Source organism: Hakea prostrata, chromosome 11, assembly GCF_041222555.1.
Source record: "Hakea prostrata isolate BN-2017 chromosome 11, UWA_Hpros_2, whole genome shotgun sequence".
Classification (NCBI taxonomy): Eukaryota; Viridiplantae; Streptophyta; class Magnoliopsida; order Proteales; family Proteaceae; genus Hakea; species Hakea prostrata.
Window position 1 is genome coordinate 9,003,918 of NC_142610.1, and position 22,401 is coordinate 9,026,318.

At 34.0% G+C, this 22,401-nt stretch overlaps 2 protein-coding genes across 2 annotated transcripts; one reads left to right on the plus strand and one right to left on the minus strand.

The window, feature by feature from the left end:
- The first annotated feature begins 5,493 nt into the window (after positions 1-5,493).
- On the plus strand, positions 5,494-7,931 carry LOC148999951 (putative polygalacturonase At3g15720). The gene is made up of 10 exons (XM_089139107.1): positions 5,494-5,505; positions 5,714-5,863; positions 6,003-6,128; positions 6,224-6,394; positions 6,497-6,517; positions 6,619-6,826; positions 6,922-7,003; positions 7,132-7,240; positions 7,431-7,553; positions 7,638-7,931. Exons 1-10 carry the CDS (start codon positions 5,494-5,496, stop codon positions 7,929-7,931), a joined length of 1,296 nt encoding a protein of 431 aa, XP_088995233.1.
- Positions 7,932-15,788: 7,857 nt separating this feature from the next.
- On the minus strand, positions 15,789-16,838 carry LOC148999952 (putative WRKY transcription factor 40). The gene is made up of 4 exons (XM_089139108.1): positions 16,757-16,838; positions 16,425-16,649; positions 16,225-16,341; positions 15,789-16,139 (listed from the first exon to the last, which is right to left on the minus strand). Exons 1-4 carry the CDS (start codon positions 16,784-16,786, stop codon positions 15,789-15,791), a joined length of 723 nt encoding a protein of 240 aa, XP_088995234.1. The 5' UTR covers positions 16,787-16,838.
- Positions 16,839-22,401: the final 5,563 nt, after the last annotated feature.

Consider the following 22,401-nt stretch of genomic DNA (forward strand, 5'->3'; position numbering starts at 1 on the left):
AATTTATCGTTAAATATCAATGTAAAAAGAAGACTAATTTAAACAAGATTGACAAAAGTTACTTTGTAATTAATGAACTAAATAAACGAAGGATAGATGAATTAAACTAGAGACCTTAAATGGAGAGCACACAACAAAAAGAACTAAAATAAGTGGTATGAATGTTGGAATTCAATTTCCTCTCCCTTGAATTTGGGTTGTGAATCCTACAATAAAGCTGTAACACAAGGCTTATCAAAGAACCTGGAACAAAATTGCACATGGGTATCTTCCAATCCACATATGCGTTAACATGCTAATTCAAAACCATCATATTCCTATGGAGAATTGAATTGAGGATGCAAATTATGCCTGAGTTCCAATAGTGATTAGCTAAACCCACATAAGGATGAAGCTAACTCACGCTATTCAACATTGATCTAGCTTTAATTAACTTTTCATTTAATTAAAACCACAGCATTCACTCAAAGATGATTAATTGATAAATGAAATTACTCAAAAACATGTATGCTGAATACATTGATAATAAATTATGCTACAACAGAACTATAACAAACTGAATAATCATAATTTAAATCATAGGTTTGGGTACTATTATCATCTCAATATAATAAGGAATTAGCTTATATTAAAGTTCAAATACAGAGAAATAAATGCAGCCATTAATAGAGTTCAACTAGGATATGAAGAAGTAGGAAATATAAAACCAAATAGAACTAGGAGAATGCTTCCACAATGCTCCAGCTCCCTATCTCCAGTAGCTCTTCCTCATGCATGAGTTCCCTCTCCTTCTCTGGTTCTTCTATTTTCTCTTGTTTTTTAGTAGCTCATCTGCCTCCTTTTCAATTCCCCCAAACTTTCTTTAAGTGATAGGGTTGAAATGGATTGTAGGATTATAAATTTTCCTTTTGATATCAACAGCTGAGATCCTTCATGTAATGACAAGAGGAATATCTAATTAGTTAGCTATTTTCAGTAATTTCACTAGATGATGCCAAGTGTGTTCAATTTGGGAAAAAATGCTATTGCAATTGTTACAACATCTTTACAGCAAACTGAGAAGACTTGCTCTTTGTTCCTCTTCTATGTTTCTTGTCATTTCTTCATCCTTTATAGTTCTTTTCCTACAATCGCAAAAAAAAAAGAAGACTAATCAATTCCATCCATTAATCCAAGGGAAATTCAAGCATAAATGACATAAAAGACATTTACAAGATTTAAAACACTAAGACTCACTAAAACAAAATTTAATGAGAATTAACACTAAAACAAAGAGAAGATACTTTTGAATCAAGCTATCTCAAGTATAAAATTACTATAATTAACTCTATTTCATACTAGTTTACTGTTGATGAGATAGTGTAAGATTTCACTTGTGAAAATACTCACCACAATGATACTAAGCATCACTCACAAAGGATGAAAACACCACTCACGGAGGAGGAATACATCACTCACAGAGGAGGAAAAATAATTTCCAATTGATGCACATTGTCATGTTACCTCCATCAAACAATCATCTTCTTCTATTGAAAATATATGATAATGATATGATGGTCAAGATATCGTAACAGTCTCTAAGTAAAAATGTTGGAGTAAAATTGTTGGAGTAAAATTGCAAATAAAAATTGCTTCGGATGAGGGGAGGAGCCACCTTGGGGCGAAGGGAGGCCATGGCCCCCTCCCCCGATTTTTTTCAAATTTGTTTGGAAAAACCCTTATCGTCCTTTTTACATTTTTCTTTTTCTCCTTTAGAACTTAACCTCTCTTTTGCCTTTGATTTTTTGCATTTTCTCTATAGAGACTCCTGTGACATTCTTTTCATGTGTGAAAAATTATCAGTAGGCCGTCTTTTTATGTGGTTTCCTTATTTTCCCTTTTTTCCCTCTCTCAATGTTAAATCTTGGCTCAGCCCTTGTTGTGAATTTTACTTGAGTGGAAGCTTTTGCCAGTAGGATTATATTTATTTATTATTTTTGGGTGGGGGAGCTTGGGAAAAGTATTGTATTGAATTAATTAGAATTACAAAGGCACCTAAATCAGTCAATAGTTTCAAAGTCTCATATTTGAGGCCAATAAACTTGGTTCAGATCCAGTATGGTTGTCATGGAATCGAAACCACAAAGGAACTAGACCAATTCAATTGACACATATAGCAATCCATTGAACTCTAAGTGTACTTGGGAAATTATAACAAAGGTCTATTATTATGTAAGTATAAGTGTTATGTCAAGAAATTCCTTATGCGTCTAAACCGGAACTCTGAACCAATTGGACCAAAGACTGGTTAGAGGAGGCAGCTCAAGAGGATTGGTTAAACTGAGAAGGGACCCACCATGATGTGTTCGCCAGTTGGCGGGGATAAGTCCCACCTTAATCTTCGGTGCACTTGTCGACACCCACTTCACGGATGGGACGTGACAAGTCCCGATCTTCCCCCAATAAGGACATGTGTGCCTAGGCATTAAGTATGGCATTTAATGCACCGTACATAGACATTAAATGAGCAACACTTATCAGAGGACATGCGTGTTGCGCAAAGATCTACGGATCTAGCTTTTGGTCATTTCACAAAGAGAAGTCACGTTCGAAGGGGACACCTGGCAAGACCCTCTGCCACCCTTGTAAAGTGAGCCATCGAGCACCAAGCTTCTTTTGGAAGATTGCTCCAAGGAGGAGAGAATGTTGCATTTTCTGGGTCCAACTTCCTCTATATAACGGTAAACCAAAAACGAAGAAAGGTATTAACTTCTACACCTATCAAAAGAAACATTCTCAAGTTCATTCAATTTCCCCTTCCAGAGAAGGTCTCTGGAAGGGTTTATGTGGTCCGTAAACTGATTTACATTTTGAAGGTGGTTTCCTGCCCCCTGAGGCGGCCCACTCTCACTCGTTTACTTGGCTGTAGGTAACTAGTCTAGTGATTAAGGTGATCGAAGCGGAAGGTGGAGATTCTGTGACAACAATAAGAAACAATTAAATACCATATTAAAATAATATATAGATTGAATGAGATTTTTTTTCAACTTTATTTGTTCAGGGTTAGGTATTAAATTTGAATGAGAATAATGCTAAATGCATGATTACTTTCAGAGTTTGACATGTTTCTTATGTGATTATCACCCAAATGAGAGAGGAAAAAAAAAAATTTGTTTTGCTTTAACAAAGCCACATCATGAAATGAATTTTTAAATCTAGTCTCTCTTTAAAAAACAAAAAATCATTTAATAAAAGATATTGACCAAGATATAGAGAACTTGCTAAAGCATTTGTTGAAGATGAATCTAGTTCACCAAACATTAAAGTTGATTAACAACCTACACATTATTGATTTTCTTAAGTTAATTCTTCAATGAAATGTTAACCGATAATTATATAAGATTTTCGGTGTTTAATTTAATATGTTGGTCAAGTGCTCACTTGCTAAACGGTGCGTAGCAAGTTCAAGGTTTGGAAACAGCCTCTTTGGAAACTCCAACCTTGAGTGCGATTCTTCTACTCTCGAGGGTAGAAGATAATACTGCTCTGCCTTCCGCCAACATACATGTTTAGTTCTCTTCTTAAATTTGTGGTGGAATGGGCATCAGAGACTAATATCCTCAACCCTCAAGGATAAAGGATTCTGAGCCTGCAACCTTGCCTCCATGGAAAGGCTGAAATATAACCCTTTTACACCCAAGAGGTGATGTCCACAACCACGAATTTAAATGTTTTTGGGCCTTTTACTGTATGGGCTGGGCTTAGACTCGGAGTTTGGGCCTATTCTTAATTCATATGCCCATAAAGCATGGGCTGGTTTAATTGGGTCCACTTCAGGACCAGCTCTTCAATCTAAGATTTTTTTGGGGTCAACAACTAATAAGTGAATATAAGATCAATAAGCTGATCAGCATAGGTGTCAGTAATCAGGACATCAATACTTGGCCCATAGCTGGAAGCCCTGGCCTTATTTGGTCCAGCCAGTTAGCAGCAGCAGGTCCAAGAAGAGGAAATTTATATTTGAGAAGAAGGATTTGGGAGGGGCACAATTGATCTTGCAACTACAAAAGCTGAAGCTGAAGTGAAGTTAGGATCTCTTGTTAAGTAAGCCACATAATTTCAAATTTTTTTAGTTATTACTGGAAATTGATATTGTATGTGAGGTTTTAACATGTTTCGGTTGCTTGATTCAACTTACATCCACGATGGTAAAGTGGTTGTGATTTCGTATATTGATATTGAATGGTATGTACATGAAAAGATTCATAAGGAGTTTCCAACTAATTTACAACTCTTGAATTCGGAATCTTGTTTGAAAGACTCCAACTAATGAGATTTGAGTTTCGAATCTTTATTGGAGAACAGTGAGAATTGTTTGAGAGAGTCCAACTGCTGAGATTTGAATTTTGAATCGTTTGAGAGAGTCAATTGCTGAGGTATTCTTTGATTTTGAGTTTCAAATTTGAATTTATTTGAAAGGAGATCTCCACCTTTGATTGAAACAACTTGAGGTAATTCACTTGACATTAAATTAACTCTTCAAGCTTGAGCTCTGCGATTTGTGGTAAAGTCCCTGTGGGACTCGTAGAGGTTCACCAACAATGGAAAGGGTTTATGTTGTTGCCTTCATAAACTTGAGGAAGAGATAAACCAAGAGTTGAATATGGTTGAGAAAGATTCAGATCATTAAAGAAAGAAACATGAGAATTTATACTTGATCCATGACTGTGCAATCATGAAAATCTATAAAACCAGTAGATGCTTCAATAGTCTCATGGTTATGCTCTCCTTCATATATTCCAACCAATATAGACTCAAAGCAGACATGTCAAAATAATGCCATTGAGAATAATCCCCCTTTTTTTGGTAGTATTCAATCACTTTTGTATGAGCTTGGAGTCTTTCAAGCCACTCTCCCTCTAAAGTATTGTGATAATTAATTGCTACCTTTCTCATTGTCAATCCAGTATTTCACTCTCCTACCAAACATATCGAGATTGATTTTCATTATATGTCGAAACTTATTGTTTGGCAGCTTTTGGGGGTGCGCTTCATTTCTACCTGATCAGATTGCAGATGTTCTCACTAAGTCTCTCTCTCTCTCGGCCCAGATTCCTCCTCTTACGTGACAAGCCTGCGGTCATGGATCGTCAACACTTGAGGGGGCGTGTTAGGAATACGTAGTATTATATTCTTGTATTTATACAGTTAGGTTTATTGTATGCACATGGTCCATAAATACTATACTGTACGGCACTACAATTAGTTGTTGAAAGCCCCACTACTATATCTCTAAGACTTTAAATGAGGAATCTTTCATATAAGAAGAAACATATTGAAATTAAGAATAAAGAGAGGGTGGAAGTGGTAATAGAATCGACCAGGAAAATAAAACAAAATCATAACAAATAGTTTTGTGAACAGAAATCTAGTTATCAGTTCACATCATAGGTTCATAATAGTTTTGACAAAGAAATATATAGAACCAAACACTCATAATCTAGTGAAGAAAGCATGGCGAACAGTGTGCGTTTTCTTCCTTTCTCCTTATCTATCCATTTGTGATGCTCTTTTCTTCTTCTTCTTTCTCTTCACTGTACAAACAAAAAATCATTTCTCTCTGTCATGTCTTTCTTTTTCATAAGTCGCTTATTATTCACAGCTAGAAATTCTCCATTGAAATGGAATTCAGTGGTTTTAAATATTATATAATGTGTTTCTTTCCTCTGTGTAGGGGGTTTCCATTCTTACATTTTTGTTGTCTTTGGCATCAATCTTTGCATGGACTTGTTCAAGATTTGTCCCTTCACATCGCCAGGCAGAAACTACTTTTGATGTGATGAACTTCGGAGCAGTTGGAGATGGCCACACTGATGACTCACAGGTAAAATTTGTTAACTTAAGAGTTTTCTTTCTTTGATCTTCTTTGAAGATAAAATCATCTGTCTTCAAAGTTTTTGCAGGATATAATCATCTGTTTTTGAGGCATTACTTTTATTGATATTTCCATATTTTACTTGCAGGCATTCTTGGGTGCATGGGCTAGTGCTTGCAGAAGTACTACATCTTCCACCTTGAGCATTCCAGACAAGACCTTCTTGTTGAATCCAGTCAAATTTTCTGGTCCTTGTAGATCATCTAAAATTACTGTTGAGGTACTTAACAAACCATGCATGCAAAGTTCTTTTCTTTTTCTTTTCTGTTGTTTAGTTCTGCTTCTAACTTAATTATGGTATATGCTGAGATGCAGATTTCAGGAAAGGTAACTGCTCCAAGTGAAGCATCAGAATGGAAAGCTTCTGGAACAGATTCCTGGATTGAATTTAATTCTGTTGATGGATTAATAATCACTGGATCAGAAACTGCCCAGGTTGATGGACGTGGCTTGTCCTGGTGGAATTGCAAAAGAAAAAATGTAAATTTCTGCTTATGTTGTCCAATCTTTAAAATGTAATCTTTGAATTCTTTGCAGTGACTGATCAAACGCATTCTTTTCATTTATTAATTTTCTGTGCAGAAATGCTCTAACTTGCCCAATGTAAGTACTACAACTGTTATCTCTTCCAAGTCCTAAAATACACAATTGTCTAGTTTTGATTCTCCTTAATTATGCCCTAACTTTCTACTCTCCTGTTGCAGACAATGGTAATCGCTCGTGCTAGAGAACTTCATATGAATGGTTTGAAGTTCATAGACAGCCCAAGAATGCATTTGGTGATCAAATACTCTTCTCGGGTTCATGTTTCAAATGTTAATATTGTAGCACATGGAGACAGTCCAAACACAGATGGTATACATGTATCAAATTCTGACCATGTTGTGATCAGAGATTCAATCATAGGAACTGGTACTGCTTCATTCTCAATGTTCACTATGTTTCTAAGGATGAAATGAACCCATGTATCAAATCTCCTTATAATTTTGCTCAATCTTGTCTTATAGGAGATGACTGTATTTCAATTGAAACCGGGAGCTCTCATGTGGTTATCACTGGAATTAAATGTGGCCCTGGGCATGGAATAAGGTGTATCATACAAGCTTTATTTTCAAAATGTTTAAACAAATTATAGTGTGACAATGAGTTTTGAAAATTTATGGTAATAGGGTTTTTCTAGGGTCAGATTCTAATCATCTTTCCACTGTATTTACTAGTATTGGAAGCTTAGGGGATTATTCATCAGAAGCTCAAGTAAGAGAGGTTCATGTCTCCAATTGTCAATTCAATGGAACAACGAATGGGGCACGGATTAAGACATGGCAGGTAACAAGATACAAAATCTTGCATGCTTATCCTTGTTTTGCTACTACTGTGATAAGCTAACTGCTAGCTAGCTGTAATGTTCATTACTAACACCGTAACACATCTGCAGATGTGCTTTGCTTTTGGGTTGTTGAAATTTTACACTTTTAAGTCCAGAGATGATCTTCCTGAGTTGGTTTATATTTTGTAGGGTGGATCTGGTTTTGCTAGAGGAATATCATTTGAGAACATCACCATGAATTCAGTTGATAATCCAATAGTCATTGATCAGTACTACTGTGATCATGAAGGACACAAAGTATGTAAGAACCAGGTAATTAAGTACTACTTCCTAACCCTCCCCCCATTTCCTTTTAAGCTGATGATATGAATATTTCCTGCATTTCAATGTCTGGAGGATTATTCTTCTTCACTAACTTGTAGTTGTTCTGTGATCGGTTGTGTTGTGATGAATGCAAAGACATCGGCTGTTCAAGTAAGGGATGTCAAGTTCAGTAGGATAAATGGGTCTTCCAATACAAAAGTTGCCATTCATCTTGCATGTAGCCGAACTGTTCCTTGCCAAGATATCTTCTTGGAGGAAATTCATCTGAGACGTACAAATCCAGGAGAAAAGACAGTTTCTTTTTGTGATTCTGTACATGGAACTGCAACTTCTGTTGAACCAGTTGTTGAATGCCTACTACATTGAAGGCACTGGTAACATGCATGAAGAAAATAATTGATGGTGTCAACTATATTCAAATTCAATAAACACCAATTTGAATTAGTTTTTATTGTGATAAGGTTTGTTACAAACCCAACCCTTTATATATACACATAATACGCTTAATAACCCAAACACAGCTTGAGATTGACTGTTGGTTCAAATAACCTTTCAGTTTCTTATTTTAATTATATGGACCTTAACAACATCTTCATTTGAAATAGAAATTTTGAAATTCAGTTTTATCCCCTCCCCCCTCCAAAAAAAAAAAAAAAAAAGCATTGTCTCTGAAGATTTTATATATTCAGATGGATAGTTGGGCCGGTATCAACTGTATTTCCAGATTTTGCTATCGAGAGTTTGGTTCTCAATAGAGGGTGTCGTAATCAAGTGGCCATGGATTTGAGTATGAAAATAGACACATAAAGAAAGCAGGATAAAAGCCACATAGAGTTCTCTGAGAACCCACAATGGTAGAAGCTTTATGTATTTGGTACTCCCTTTTAAGTTTCCCCATATCTAGGAAACTTAGCCAGTTCTATATGTCATTGTGAAGGCAGAATGTATTTGATACTTAAAAGCTTAAAGCTATGGACAGAGAGATGGGCTAGGGGTTTTCACTGGTTGCTTTGCTTTGCTCACTAGATTTAATTTTCTTTGTCATAGCCAACATGTTAGTCTTTTCAAGGGTATAATGTTATATGGGCCATCACTTTGTTACGTACCAATGAGACTCAGTTTAGTATATGGGTGTTAGTAATTAGTATGAGATAGGTTAAAGGGTTTGATTCAACTTATTCCATCAACTTCATAGTTTTTGGCATGCATTGGCCAGATACTTAACATTTGGTATCAAAGCCAGTGTCATGTCAAAGGTTTGAATTTCAGATAAGTTTACCTATGAGAGGGTTATCTAGGGTAGAAGAAAGGGTTGCTTGCATCCCAAAATAAAAATTAAGGAAGGAGATGAAAGATTTTAGTCGTTGGCTTTAGTTGTTCAGGGTTAGAAATTGAATTTGAATGAGAAAATAATGGTAAATGCATTGTTACATTCAGATTTTCAAATGATTTTTATGTGATGTTCACCCGGAGGGGGAAAGAAAAAAAAAAAAAGGCTCCTTTGCTTGAACAAAACCATGGAACAAAGGCCGGTCGCACCCGGACCGACGCCGAGATCCGCCCCCAATAGAAAAGGCCGATGGGGAATTCGATAATTTGGTAAATTTGATGCCTATCCTAATCTAATGCAAATATGTGGTAAATTTGAATTATTCTAAAATATTCTATAAACTCCACCAGCCACATAATATGTTACCCGAGGCCACACATCGGACATAATTGGAATGATTATCCTCACTCGAATATTCTATTACAAGATTCATAATAATTTAAATGTTCCATAAAAAGATGTGGTGAATTTAAATTATTCATAAATATCCAAAACCGCCAACCACATAACGGTACCCTAAGACCAAACACGGACATAATTGGAATGATTAACGCGACTATTACAAAACCTTCATAATTTAAATTGTTCCAAAATTATTTCAGATATACCCAACCACATTGGCATGTTGACTTTGAGGATATACACAGAATATAGTTGGAAGAGCTCATTAATCTTGAAGATTTGCTATAAAATGCTTCACATAAATTATTCTATGTAGATTCTCCTCAAAACATTAACACATAACTTGAGTCTGAATCATTGAATAGAATTGGTAAGATTGGGATAGAATGGAGAGAGAAACGCAAAAGGCAAGATTAATATAAAAATCGAAAAAAAAAAAAAATGTATCCGAACGCGATATCGGGGAACGCCGGATTGGCGTATATGATTCGTTCGCCCCTAGTTTCGTTTCGCAATCGGCCAATATTTGCGAAGTCGCGAAACTACATCATGACATGACCCTATTTGTGAGTGACCCCAACACAAAAAAAATAAAAAAAATAATAATAATAAATAAATAATAAAATTAAATTAGACCTACCCTATTTGCACAAACGAAAAACTATTTAGTGAAAAGTATTGATTAAGAGATGGAGAGAGAGGGAAAAAAAACATATCTAAAAATTAAAATTAAATTAAAATAAAATAAATTATATCTTTTAAATTTTATCTCAACCTTTGGATGTAATCGATGGATATGTGTCCTTCATCCAGAGAGAATGGATGGTCCATTTTCTTGTTTTATCTCAACCTTTGAATGTGACTGATGGACATATGTCCTTCATCCAAAGGAAAATGAATGGTCCAAAACTAACCTTCTTTACCCCCAGAAAGTGATGCCCACAATCACTAGTTTACCATACATAGCTTAAAACGCTTTTGGGCCTTCTACAGTATGGGCTGGGCTTAGTCTTGGGGGGTGGGCCCCCCCCTATTTCGTACCCCCCTAAAAAAGGGGCCGGCCCTCCTGGGCCCCGCCCCCCCCCCCGCTTTTCTTCTATTTTTTTTTTTTATTTGTTTATTGTTATAAATAATATTTATTATGGATGTCCATTACCCCAAAGAGATTGTACTTCCAATTGAAGATCTCAATTACCTCAGGATGCAATATTGGTGAAGATCACAACCATCTCATTACACAATATTGGCAGTCAATATTTCCATTCTATGCACCTTCAATCTTGGGCGACAATCTATGTTTCCATATCAAGAATATCTTATTGTGTGCAAGAATCATATATTGTATTTCCATATCAGAGTAGATGCTCCTTCTACTATAAATATGTAATGCACTCATTGAATGAATCAGTTCGATTGAACTCATCTTGTCTTTCTTCTTTGTATCTAATATATTTTCTCTTTATTTTATAACACGTTATCGCACCATTCCGCTCGAAGAACGAATCCGCTCGAAGTATTGCGTTTGAGAAGAAAGACAGGAGACAATGTATCATTATGTTTTCTATTCCAAAGTGAAAATAATGATCGATCTCCTCGCACGTTTTGTAAACAATGGAGTTTACCTTGTCCATCTTGAAATGTAAGTGCATCATGATAAAAGGTATGTGTTTTATTGAATATAAGAATCAATCAAATAATAAGATATTATGTTGCTTTAATGATTGTGGTTTTGTTTATTGTATATAGTGGCCGCTAGCTTTGCACCACAAAGATTGTTAAATGCATCCGAAGTTCCAAGATTTGAAATTGTAAATGAATATAGTTCTCGAGATGCACATGAAGTTGAAAGATTTGAAAGCCGTAAATGAATAACGTTCTGAGATGCACATGAAGTTGCAAGATTTGAAAGCGTAAATAAATACGATTCTTGAGATGCACATGAAGTTGCAAGATTTGAAACCGCGTAAATAAATACGATTCTGAGATGCACATGAAGTTGCAAGATTTGAAGCGTAAATAAATACGTTCTCTGAGATGCACATGAAGTGCAAGATTTGAAGCCGTAAATAAATACGGTTCTGTAGTTTTGAAATTAATTCTCTTTTGAAATTATAAGGAGAAAATATTATTCATGAAAATATCCCGACAAATTTTCAAGTTTCAGATTTGTTGTTACAATAGTAATATTGTAAAAGGAGTTTTAAGAAATACTCTGAATGATATCATGCCTATTTGTGGCTGAGTAAAATAATGGACTATTAATGAAAAGTCATGAAGCTCGTCTTATTGGTTCTGTTCCATTCCCTGAAGTGAATGCAACAATTCATGATATGCCTGAAAGAAGGCAAAATTAAAATTATGGTCATGACTGTGGAAGAGGATGAGGCAAAAGACGGAATAATTACCGTCATTATTATGGAAGTAAATAAGAGAATAATAAGGATTCTCAATATAACAATTCAAGAAGTGAAGATAATATTTTTTACCGATTTGGTATGAAAGCTATTAGACATGTATCTATCATACTCCACAATATTTAATTAAGCTTTGTCAAGCCTTAATTAAAGAAATAAAAATAATGTGGAGATAAATTAGATTTTCCAAAATCATGATACTTGAGCAATTTTTGCCTATAAAAGGAATGATTTTGATGGCCTCACATGTACTACATATCTAGATGCTGCAAACTTCTTTGAAGATAATAGTTGAAGATTTGATTATGTAATTCTTTTCTCTTCAAATCTCATCTCATATGTTAGTTTATCTTAAATTTAATCTTTTTCTTCTATAAATTTTTTTTATTGACTTTCTATATATCTTTTAATATATTTTGTTTCATTTTGATGAAGAATGTGAATATTCTCTTATATCTTTGTGACGCATATTATCTTGAGAGAAAAATATACATATTTCTCTTATTTGATGATACGGAAGCCAATGTTCATATAAAATCGGTAGTACAACATTGATTGGAAGCTCCGGAAGAGCTAATCTATTATTATTATCGGGAGATAAAATTGGTTATAAATAATTCATTATTTTGTAGTAAGTCTCAAAGAAACTTATTAAGTTTCAAAGCTATTTGCCAAAATTATTATCGGATTGAGACTACAAATAATGGTATAAGTAAATATCTATACAAAGTTATTAGATATTTCTCCCAATTTGTACTACACGAATATCGCATGGTTGAAACACATGCTTGGGTAAATCAAATGAACATTGATTCCAATAATTTTATTATTTGGCATGACCGGTTGGACCATACCGGATCAAGTATGATGCGAAAAATTATTGAAAATTCAATTGTCATCCATTGAAGAACGAAGATTCTTCAATTAAGTGAATTTTCTTGTATTGTTTGTTCTCAAGAAATATTTATTATTAATATTCACCAGCTAAAGTTGAGATTGAACATTCTACGTTTTTGAAACGTATAGAGGGTGAAATGTATGGGCCCATTCACCCATCATGTGGACCATTCAGATAATATATGATTTTAATAGATGCATCTATAAAGTGGACATGTATGTTCATTATGAACTCGCAATTTGGTGTTTGCGAGATTGTTTGCTCAAATAATGAGATTAAGAGCATAATTTATGAATTATAAGATAAAGACAGTTGTCTTGATAATGGTGAATTACATCTCGGGCTATGATTATTGTATAACAACCGAGATCACGGTAAATAGCCTGTACTCATGTTTATATCCAAAATGGTTTGGTAAAATTATTTATTAATTGTCTCAATTAATTGCTAAACCATGTTTATGAGAACAAAGCATCATTGTATGCATGAGGCCAAAAGGTTGCATAAATTCCCAACAATTGGCTATGGTGGAAGCAAATATTCTCATCTTAAAATTTTTGGATGTACGGCACGTTCAATTGCTCCACCACAGACAAAGATGAGTCCCAAAATAAAGTTGGGAATATATGTTGGATATAAATCTCATATAATTCAATATATTGCTAAGGATAGGAGATTTAATAATGCAATACTTGCTAAGTATTATTTTGATGAATTAGTTCCAACATGAGGGGGAGAGAATAAACAGTTGGAAAAGAGATTGATTGTATGCATTATCATTATCTCATTAGATCGGAGAGACGTGAACTTGAAGTTCAAAGGATAATGCAATAAATATTATAAATCAACTGCGATGGACGCAAGAGTTACTAAATCTCATATTCCACGTAAATGCTCCAATTAGAATTGATGTCCCAACAGGATAATCTATCGGTGCAAATGAAATTAAACCACGTTAAAACGTGGAAGATCAATCGGTTCCAAGGATAAAATCCTAGAAAATGAAAGGAGCAAATGATCAAGATGGTCATAATATGGAGACAATTGATTAGAAGATCCGAAGACATAACTTTCATAAAACCCCGGAAGAGGTTCAGGTCACGAAAATAATGAAGAGATCTCGATTAGTTATGTCATTGCGGAAAAAGATGGAACCGAAAAGATAAAGTTGTCGACAACATTTTTGCAATTATGTTATTGTTGAAATAATACATCAAGACGAGGATCTTGAATATAAATTTGTTGATGAATATAAATCAAGAAATGATTGGCCAAAATGTAGAGACGCAATTCAAGGAATTGAATTTGCGCAAAATTAAAGTTTGGACCCGAGTCCAACATCCGAAGGTATAAAGCCAGGGGGACAATGAGTTTTTGCGAAAAATGAAATGAGGAAAATAATGAAATCGTGATATATAAAGTATGAATTATGGCACAAGAATTTGCGAGATGCGGCATTGATTACATGGAAACATGTTCTCTTGTGGTGGATGCAATCACCTGAGATATCTATTAATCGGCAGAGATATGAAAATTTTGACATGCGCTAATGGATATTATTAAAGCCTATTTATATGGCTCTCGAGTGTAAAATATATATATGAAAATCCTTGAAGGATTCAAAATGAAGAAGCATATAAAAATTCCTAGGAAGTTTGCCAATAAGGCTTCAAAGATTATCAAGGCAATATGGTAATCTCCTTAGTGATATTTACTAAATGAAAAGCATAAAAATGATCCAATTTATTATGTGCCTTTATTAAAGGATATGGATCTAATTTTAGTAAGTATATATGATGATGATTTAAATATCATCGAAACTCGAAGAGTTTCCAAAAGTAGTAGATTATTTTAAGAAAGTTGAAATGAAAATCTTGAAAAGACAATGTTTTGTCTTGATTTATAAATTGAGCATTTGACGAATGAAATATGTCATCAATCAACTTATATAGAGAATATTTTGAAGAGATTTTATCTAGATAAAATACATCCATTGAGTACCCCAATGGTTGTGAGATCGCTCAATATAAAGAAAGATTCATTTCGACCCCAAGAAAACAAGGAAGAATTCTTGGTCCGAAGTACCATATCTTAGTGCTATTGGGGCATTAATGTATTTGCTGATAATACACAATCGGATGTAGCATTCTATAAGTGTATTAACAAGATTTATTTATTCTCCAATACGAAGACACTGAAATGTTATAAAACATATATTTCAGATATTCGAGAAATTATTGACATGATATTATTTTATGAATGTGGATATCAACTTACTAGTTTTGCGGATGCGGGATATTTATCGATCTACATAAAACTAGATCTCAAACATGCTATTTATTTTCAAGTGAATGTTAACTATTTTATATTTGGTTAAGATCAATGATACAACACAATCATGAAGCATGAGCTCTACTAGAAGAAGGAATTTCAACAATATTATATGAAGATTATGCGCATGCAAAGCCAATTGAAGGGATGATACATCAAAGAAGATAGAACGAAGCATATTTCACGAAATTCTTCTCACTCTTGATCTTCAATGAAATGGTGAAATATATGTCATTGAATTCGTCAAGTGATAACTTGACAGGTTTATTTATTGAAGCGTGCCTACTTCAAATGTTGAGAAGTTGGTATATGATAATGGAATGTACGTATTCAAAGATACTCAATGATGTTATCATCGGGGAGTAAAATACGCGCACCTCCTTAACCAAGGTTTTGTCCCAGGGTTTCCCGGTAAGGTTTTTAATGAGGCAGCTACCAATACGTATTATTTAGATATGTATACTCTTTCCTTCACTAAGATTTTTCCCAAGGGTTTTCTTAGTAAGGTTTTAACGAGGTACATTATCTATTGATGGACATCCAAGGGGAGTGTTATAAATAATATTTATTATGGATGTCCATTACCCCAAAGAGATTGTACTTCCAATTGAAGATCTCAATTACCTCGGGATGCAATATTGGTGAAGATCACAACCATCTCATACACAATATTGGAGTAATATTCATCTATGCACCTCAATCTGGGCGACAATCTATGTTCCATATCAAGAATATCTTATGTGTGCAAGAATCATATATTGTATTCAATGAGAGATGCCCTCTACTATAAATATGTAATGCACTCAACTGAATGAATACGATTGAATATCTTGTTTTCTTCTTTGTATCTAATATATTTTCTCTTTATGGGTTGCAACTGCTAAAGCTAAAGCTGAAGTGAAGTTAGGATCTCTTGTTACAGAAGCCACATATTCTTCAATTTTGCAGTTATTTATGAAATCATGGCAAGTGTTTCTGCTGTTGCCTTCATAAACCTGAGGAGGAGATAATCCAAGAGTTGTATTTGGTTGAGAAAGACTCAGATCATTAGAGAAAGAACTATGGAAGTTTGTAGTTGGGGCTATAATTGTGCAATCTTGAAAATCTATATAACCACTAGATGCTTCATTAGCCTCATGGTTATGCTCTCCTTCATATGTTGCAACCAATATGGACTTGTCTTCTACACTTCTCTGCACCTAATCACAATAAATGCAGCATGGGTTAGTTGAATAGAATTCAGGTTCTGTTAAATATAACTGCTCTCTCTCTCTCTCTTTGTACCTTCTTCTTGACAGGGCAAGCAGGAAACATGGAACACCGGAAATAAGCTCTGGGTGATGGGTTATCTTTAGTAACTTTCTGTCCATATTTTCTCCACTGGTACCCATCTTTCACTACCTAAAACAAGAAAAGAATGGAAGCCATAAACAGTTAGCACCCAGAAAGATCTGTATCAATCATCAAATAAGAAGAAAACTTACAAGGCTTAAGTCACGAGGATCGGTTCTACTAAGGACTCGAGACACCTTTGTTTTTGCAATATCCATGGCTCTCCTATTGGAGTCTTCACTTAAAAGACTCTTGGAAGCACCAGCAAGAGCTGTTCCTTCAAGTATCTGACACTTCTTACTCATGATCTCAAGAGAAAACCTAAGCATCTCATTCTCTTTGTGTAAACTCTCAATCTGTGATTCCAGTTCTTGAACCTGAAGAAATCAAACAGAAAAAAAAAAAACACACTATAAGCTGAATTCATGTGTGATAGTTGCACTAAACCCACTACAGAACCTTCAATGAAGAAATACCCATTTACCTTATTCAAACTCCATTTTTCAAACTCCATGATTGTTAGATGATGAGTGAAGAACGGATAAAAGATTTATAGAAAAGAAAAGAAGAATTCTGAGCAAAAGAAAAGTTATTCCAAGGACCGTCTGATACACGCTGAATATAACATTCCAGCTCCTCAAGGCGGCTGGGTAGTCTTTCTTCACTGAGTCTGCTCAAGTCTTGTAAAAATAGACCAGCACTATAATGACACCAGACGGTACTGTCAGCCGTCTGATCGGGAATTGGTAAAGATTTTGACTGAGATTTCGATCTTAACCATTTGATTTAACAGCGAAATTAAGATTTTTGGTCAAAATCTAAATCCGATGGCCAATATAAAAGACATGATTATTTATGTATTTAAAGCGTAGGACTGAAGCAAAATTAGTCTTAACACGTGTTCGATAGGGAGACAGAGATGGAGACTTTCAGACAGAATCATTGAAGTCTGGTAACAGGTACGGGCTTTTTATGACGCTCACGGACTTTGAAAACTCTGTGCTGATGATGTTGGTATGATTACCTCAGCAAGCTAACGTAGGTAAGTCTTATTAAATATAAATATACAAAAATACCCATTAGTCTTCACAAGAGTCCAAGAAATGGTGGTTGATACTTTGGAAAAATCAGGAAAGAGTACCAACAATGACATTTGGGGCTTTTCCAGGAAAGAAAAAGAAAATGGAATGAAGCGACATTGTAAGGGATCATTACGCGCGTCAATTTGCAACCTGAATCGGTAAAATCAAATTAAACCACTAGTTATTGTTGGGTTTTGTGAGCTTAACTAATATGGTCTCTTTATCTGGATCCATATTCATTCAGGGGTATTACTGACCTTTACTATTGTAGGAGTGGTTAAATGGTAGGGTTTTATATTATAAATAACTTCTTGGGTTCTCGTAGCCGTCATACGATACATTTGGGTTTGAGGTTGTTTCCATATACACTCAAACGAAGGATTCCAAAGATTGAAAGGCTACAAAAAATTCAAGGAGAACAAAAGGAGGATCTATAACAATAACGCACTACAAGTATTTATTTCTACGCTTTTGTGATTATATTCATAACTATGATTTAATTATTATATGAATAATATATAGATCCTGGTGGATCCAATAATTATAACCTGACCAAATTCAAATCAAATATTAATGAGTTGTGTTTGGGTTTAGGAGGGCAAAGCTCGAATAATTTGAGCTAGTTTAGGCTAGCCCGTGTATGGCCCATTAGCCCGTTAGTTTTCCTTTCCTTTCTTCTTCTTCTTTCTTTTTATTGGGTGTGGTCTTAGTTTTCTACTAAGATATAGTTTTATAGAGAATTTTCTATCCAAGAGCAACTACATTTATATAACATTCAAAGGTTCAAATTTTGAGTCAGTTCTCTAATATATTTCTAGTTTTACTTACACCGAGTGCCATCAGAATACATTTTGCTTCAAAATTTTTACTAAAAATTTATTGTTAGAGTGAATAACAATATTTTGTAATGGTCTCAAAACTCTCACAATCCGAATCCAACAATTAGCACAAACCATTAACCAACTAAAATTCAAGCTGCACTATAGTGAAATTGTTATTTTGCAAATGGGTTGTGATTGGCTTGGTGTTTTTCAATGCGAAACTGTTAAGCCCGAACCAAAACAAACTTGACCATCATTTGAAACGCATCGTTAACACCCTTAGGCATCATTTGCCTCTGAGTGAAACTTTTTTTCCTTCCATAAGAGGAATCTTATTGAAGTGGCAAAGCCAAGAAAACAAAATAACAAAGGGTCTCTGATAAAAAAATGGAATAAATGCCAAGAAGTCATGTGTGCAACCAACTTGACCTTCCTAGCTAGGTGATTAGCTACAACATTGATCAGTCTGGGAACAAATTGAAAATTACATTCCTCAAGGGTGAAGCTCAAATAAAGACTGCTCGCATCTAGTGGGCCATTGTCAGCTTCTTCTTCTTTTGTTTTTGTTTTTTTGTTTTTTTTTTTTTGGGGGGGGGGGGGGGTTGAAGCACACGTATTAGGTCATTGCAGTTATTTCGAATATTACTTTCTCCAGTCCTTTAGCCGTGGCCTATAACATAGCAAACCTTAGAACCGTAGCAGCAATTGGGGATCTAGAGTTGTGACGCCTTGCATGTTTTTATATTATTATTTTATCATTGTGTTGGAATGTTTCAATTATCAAGATAATTAAAGGATCATGGTGGTTGGACCATGTGTCAATATAGTTAACCAAATAATTCGAGTATAATTAAATGATAGCTTAAATAGAATTGGATTTCAATTAGTATTTTAGTTTAGATCCGACATCACTTGTAGGTCCCACAACAATGAAACTAGATTGAACTAAAAATGAGGAAATGATCAGTATAATTGTTTGAACCTAGAGGTATTAATATTTACATCCTGTGTAGGCTCCACATAAAAAAATAGAGTGGATCCACAAGCCTATAAAATATATATATATATATATATATATATATATAGAGAGAGAGAGAGAGAGAGAGAGAGAGAGAGAGAGAAGGTGAAGGTACACCTCCCTCTCTCCCTCCCATTAAAGGTGAGAGAGGTGTCACCTTAATAAAGAAAAGAGAGAGAGAAGAGAAGTGAAGTGTGATTTAGGCAGAGAAAGAGAAAGAGAAGGAGGTGGTGGCATTAACAACATGGTCAAGAAAGCAATTGCATACACATGTCATGGTTATTATTTATATATATATATATATGGTAAGAGATAAGAAAGAGAAAAGGAAAGAAGGAGAAGTGAAATAAAAGATTGGAGTGGTAAAGACAACATATGCGTGGAAAACATAAAGGAAAAGAAGGAGAAAAATAGAAAAAGAAGTAAAGAGGAAAGGGAGATTTTAAAGAGACAAGGAAAGTGAAGAAGTAAAAAGAGTGAATTGAAAGACAAGAGAAGAAAGAACATAGAGACAAAACATAGCATACGAAAAAGGGCAAGAGGAGAGACATAATGCAAAGAGGAATAGTGGCGAGGAGAGAGAGTAGAGAGAGTAGATAGAGAACATAAAAGCATTAAGGAGGAAAGAGAAGAGAAAGAGAAGAAAAAGGAGAGAACATAAAAGCTGTTTCGTTCCCGCGTACTCAGAAATAGGTGATAATCATCTTAAATACAAGAGAAAGGGTGGGCTTTAACTAAGTCAAAATCAAGATATCCATAATATGTAAGTGATATTGATTAATCTGTGTATATTTATAAATGAGTGATTCTATTTAGTAAACATGTAACATTCACATGTTAATATAAATTTTATCTTAGTTATTCACTTATGCAATTTATGGAAGTGCATGATATATTGTTTTGTGAATAGAACAAAAGTGCATGGGATCAAATGACAGCTTAAGACCTTGATTACATGAAATGTTTGAATTGAAATGCTGATAGTATTCTTGAACTGTTAAATTAGGAATTTGAAATGATATTTATGGTTATTAAATTTAGAATTATCATGTTTTCTTACTTAAATAATGAGATGGTATGAATTGTGTCAAGTCTTATTCAAATAAGGCTAAGTGATAATTGAAATGCAAGAGATACATTAAAATGAACCAGGTATAATAATGCAATGTGAGGAAAGAAAATGAAGGGAAATAATAAGATTAAAGAAATAAATAAAATGTTAATGGCTTTTGTAAGTCATGGTACCTAGTGTACTAAAATGGGAAGACATGAAGCGAGACTGAAAAGTGGAAAGATAGATTAGATCGTTGATGGTCTCATGTTGAAAACACCTAACTTTGTGTCAAGAGATTGAAAAGAGAATCTCTTAATGAGAACCTCTAAGACTGAAACTGAGATTGATGCCACTTTTGTGGTTTAGATTGAAGGTGTTTTCTCTCCAGGTAGCGCTTAGGTCTAGATTAGTAAAGAAAAAGGAAAAAAAATGAAACAAAAAATTGGAATGCATAATGTTATAAGACTTTGATGTGATAATGGATGTATGATGATTTTCCTGTTAACTTAATTGGTTGTCTATCTCGCTTGTTGGGCCTACAAAGTTTATTATTGTAAATGTTGACAGGTCCACAAATACATGACAAGGGCAAAGGTACTGGCATCCAATAGTACAATTTAAAGTAAAGGAGGAGAATTTTTTTTGCCACTGATGTTTTGTTAAACTGGACTATGAAATGTATATCACTCTGTTGAGGTTGTATGTATTTAACTAGGTACTGAACGAAACTCAATGTTAACAAAAATATAAACTAAATATGAGGAAATACCAAATTTAATTCCAAGTTGAAAATTGAAAATCACTTAATATATGCTAGCCATTGTGCATGCTACCAAATTTTCTATCAATTAATATCTTATATACTAATTTGTCTGTAAACATCCATCATTGTGATTATGGAAAATTTAAATGGAACATGAGAGTTTCAACATCCATAAGCGTGTGGTCGCACCAATCCCCGAATTAAATTCTCAAATGAAAAACAAATAATATAAATAAATAAATAATTTCATAATAGCACTCCCATTAAAGATGAATCTTATCTAAAAATCAATATGATTTATATTTTTTTAGTGTAATAGTAAGGCCCTCATCAACAAGTATCACGCTGCAGCAGAGATCATTGTTGTTTTGTTCTTTTGTGTAAGTTTCAAGATTACAACACACACACACACAAAGATTCATTTCTTTTCTCCCAGATCATTTCTCATGTTGTTAAAACTTAAATTTATACTATGAAATAATTTGTTTTTACCATGATGCATATTTTGATGGAGTTAGGGACGAAGAAGCAAGATCTCAAAAGGTAATTTATTCACAAACTTTCTTGATTCATCTTCATCACTTTTTAAATGAAGACGAGTGGTTCTCTTTCAAATCCAAAATTGATCATAGAATATAAGATTTTAAGGATATAATTGGCATTCGATATAATTTTTACAAACGAGGGTAATGTCATCTTTTTTATTTCTTAATTTTAATGAAATATAAAGTAGACATTACATATTTAATGTTAATAGCCACTTAACACCATTGGAAGTGAGAGTGACAATAGTAATTTCATAAATAAGGAGGTTTAATTAGTAATAAAACTAAAATATAGGGGGACAATAGTCTTTTTTTACAGTTCTTTCAGCCTCTTTTATAAAATTAATTTTCTCTTACTCCATTTTTTATCAAAGTCCATTAAACATGATAAGATGTATCCTTTTTAATTTTTCCTTTTTCCTGGAAAAAGGAAAAATTAAAATATAGATAAAATCTAAACTAAAAAACTTCTAAAAAAAAAAAAAGAAAGAAAGAAAGAACACCCCTAATCAAATATAATGGACTTATGAACAAAAGGAGTAAAGGAAGGAATAAAAAAAAATGATTAAGAAAAGAAAAAAAAATTGCTTTAATCGACTAAAGGGACAAAATTAAATGATAATTTGACCATTTTAAAATATTAAGAGAATGAGAAGTAAGACTTCACTTTTGTGGTGAATCAGAGATAAAACTTTTGAGAGTGTAGTAAGAATAAATAAAAAATAAATAACAAGGCAGATATATGAATTTATCAATTCATAATAAATCAACTAATATTGTCTGTTTGCTCACCTTCCACTCCTTGGCTCAAAGATATTTGCTTCGTAGCTTGGGTCTCTCTGCCTA

Coding starts and splice junctions, on each gene's coding strand:
- LOC148999951 (XM_089139107.1), top strand. Junction 6,827..6,921: donor AGATTCAATCATAGGAACTG/GTACTGCTTCAT, acceptor CTTGTCTTATAG/GAGATGACTGTATTTCAATT. Junction 7,241..7,430: donor CACGGATTAAGACATGGCAG/GTAACAAGATAC, acceptor TATATTTTGTAG/GGTGGATCTGGTTTTGCTAG.
- LOC148999952 (XM_089139108.1), bottom strand. CDS start 16,786: ATGGAGTTTGAAAAATGGAGTTTGAATAAG. Junction 16,650..16,756: donor AAAAATGGAGTTTGAATAAG/GTAAATGGGTAT, acceptor TGATTTCTTCAG/GTTCAAGAACTGGAATCACA. Junction 16,342..16,424: donor ATCCTCGTGACTTAAGCCTT/GTAAGTTTTCTT, acceptor TTCTTGTTTTAG/GTAGTGAAAGATGGGTACCA.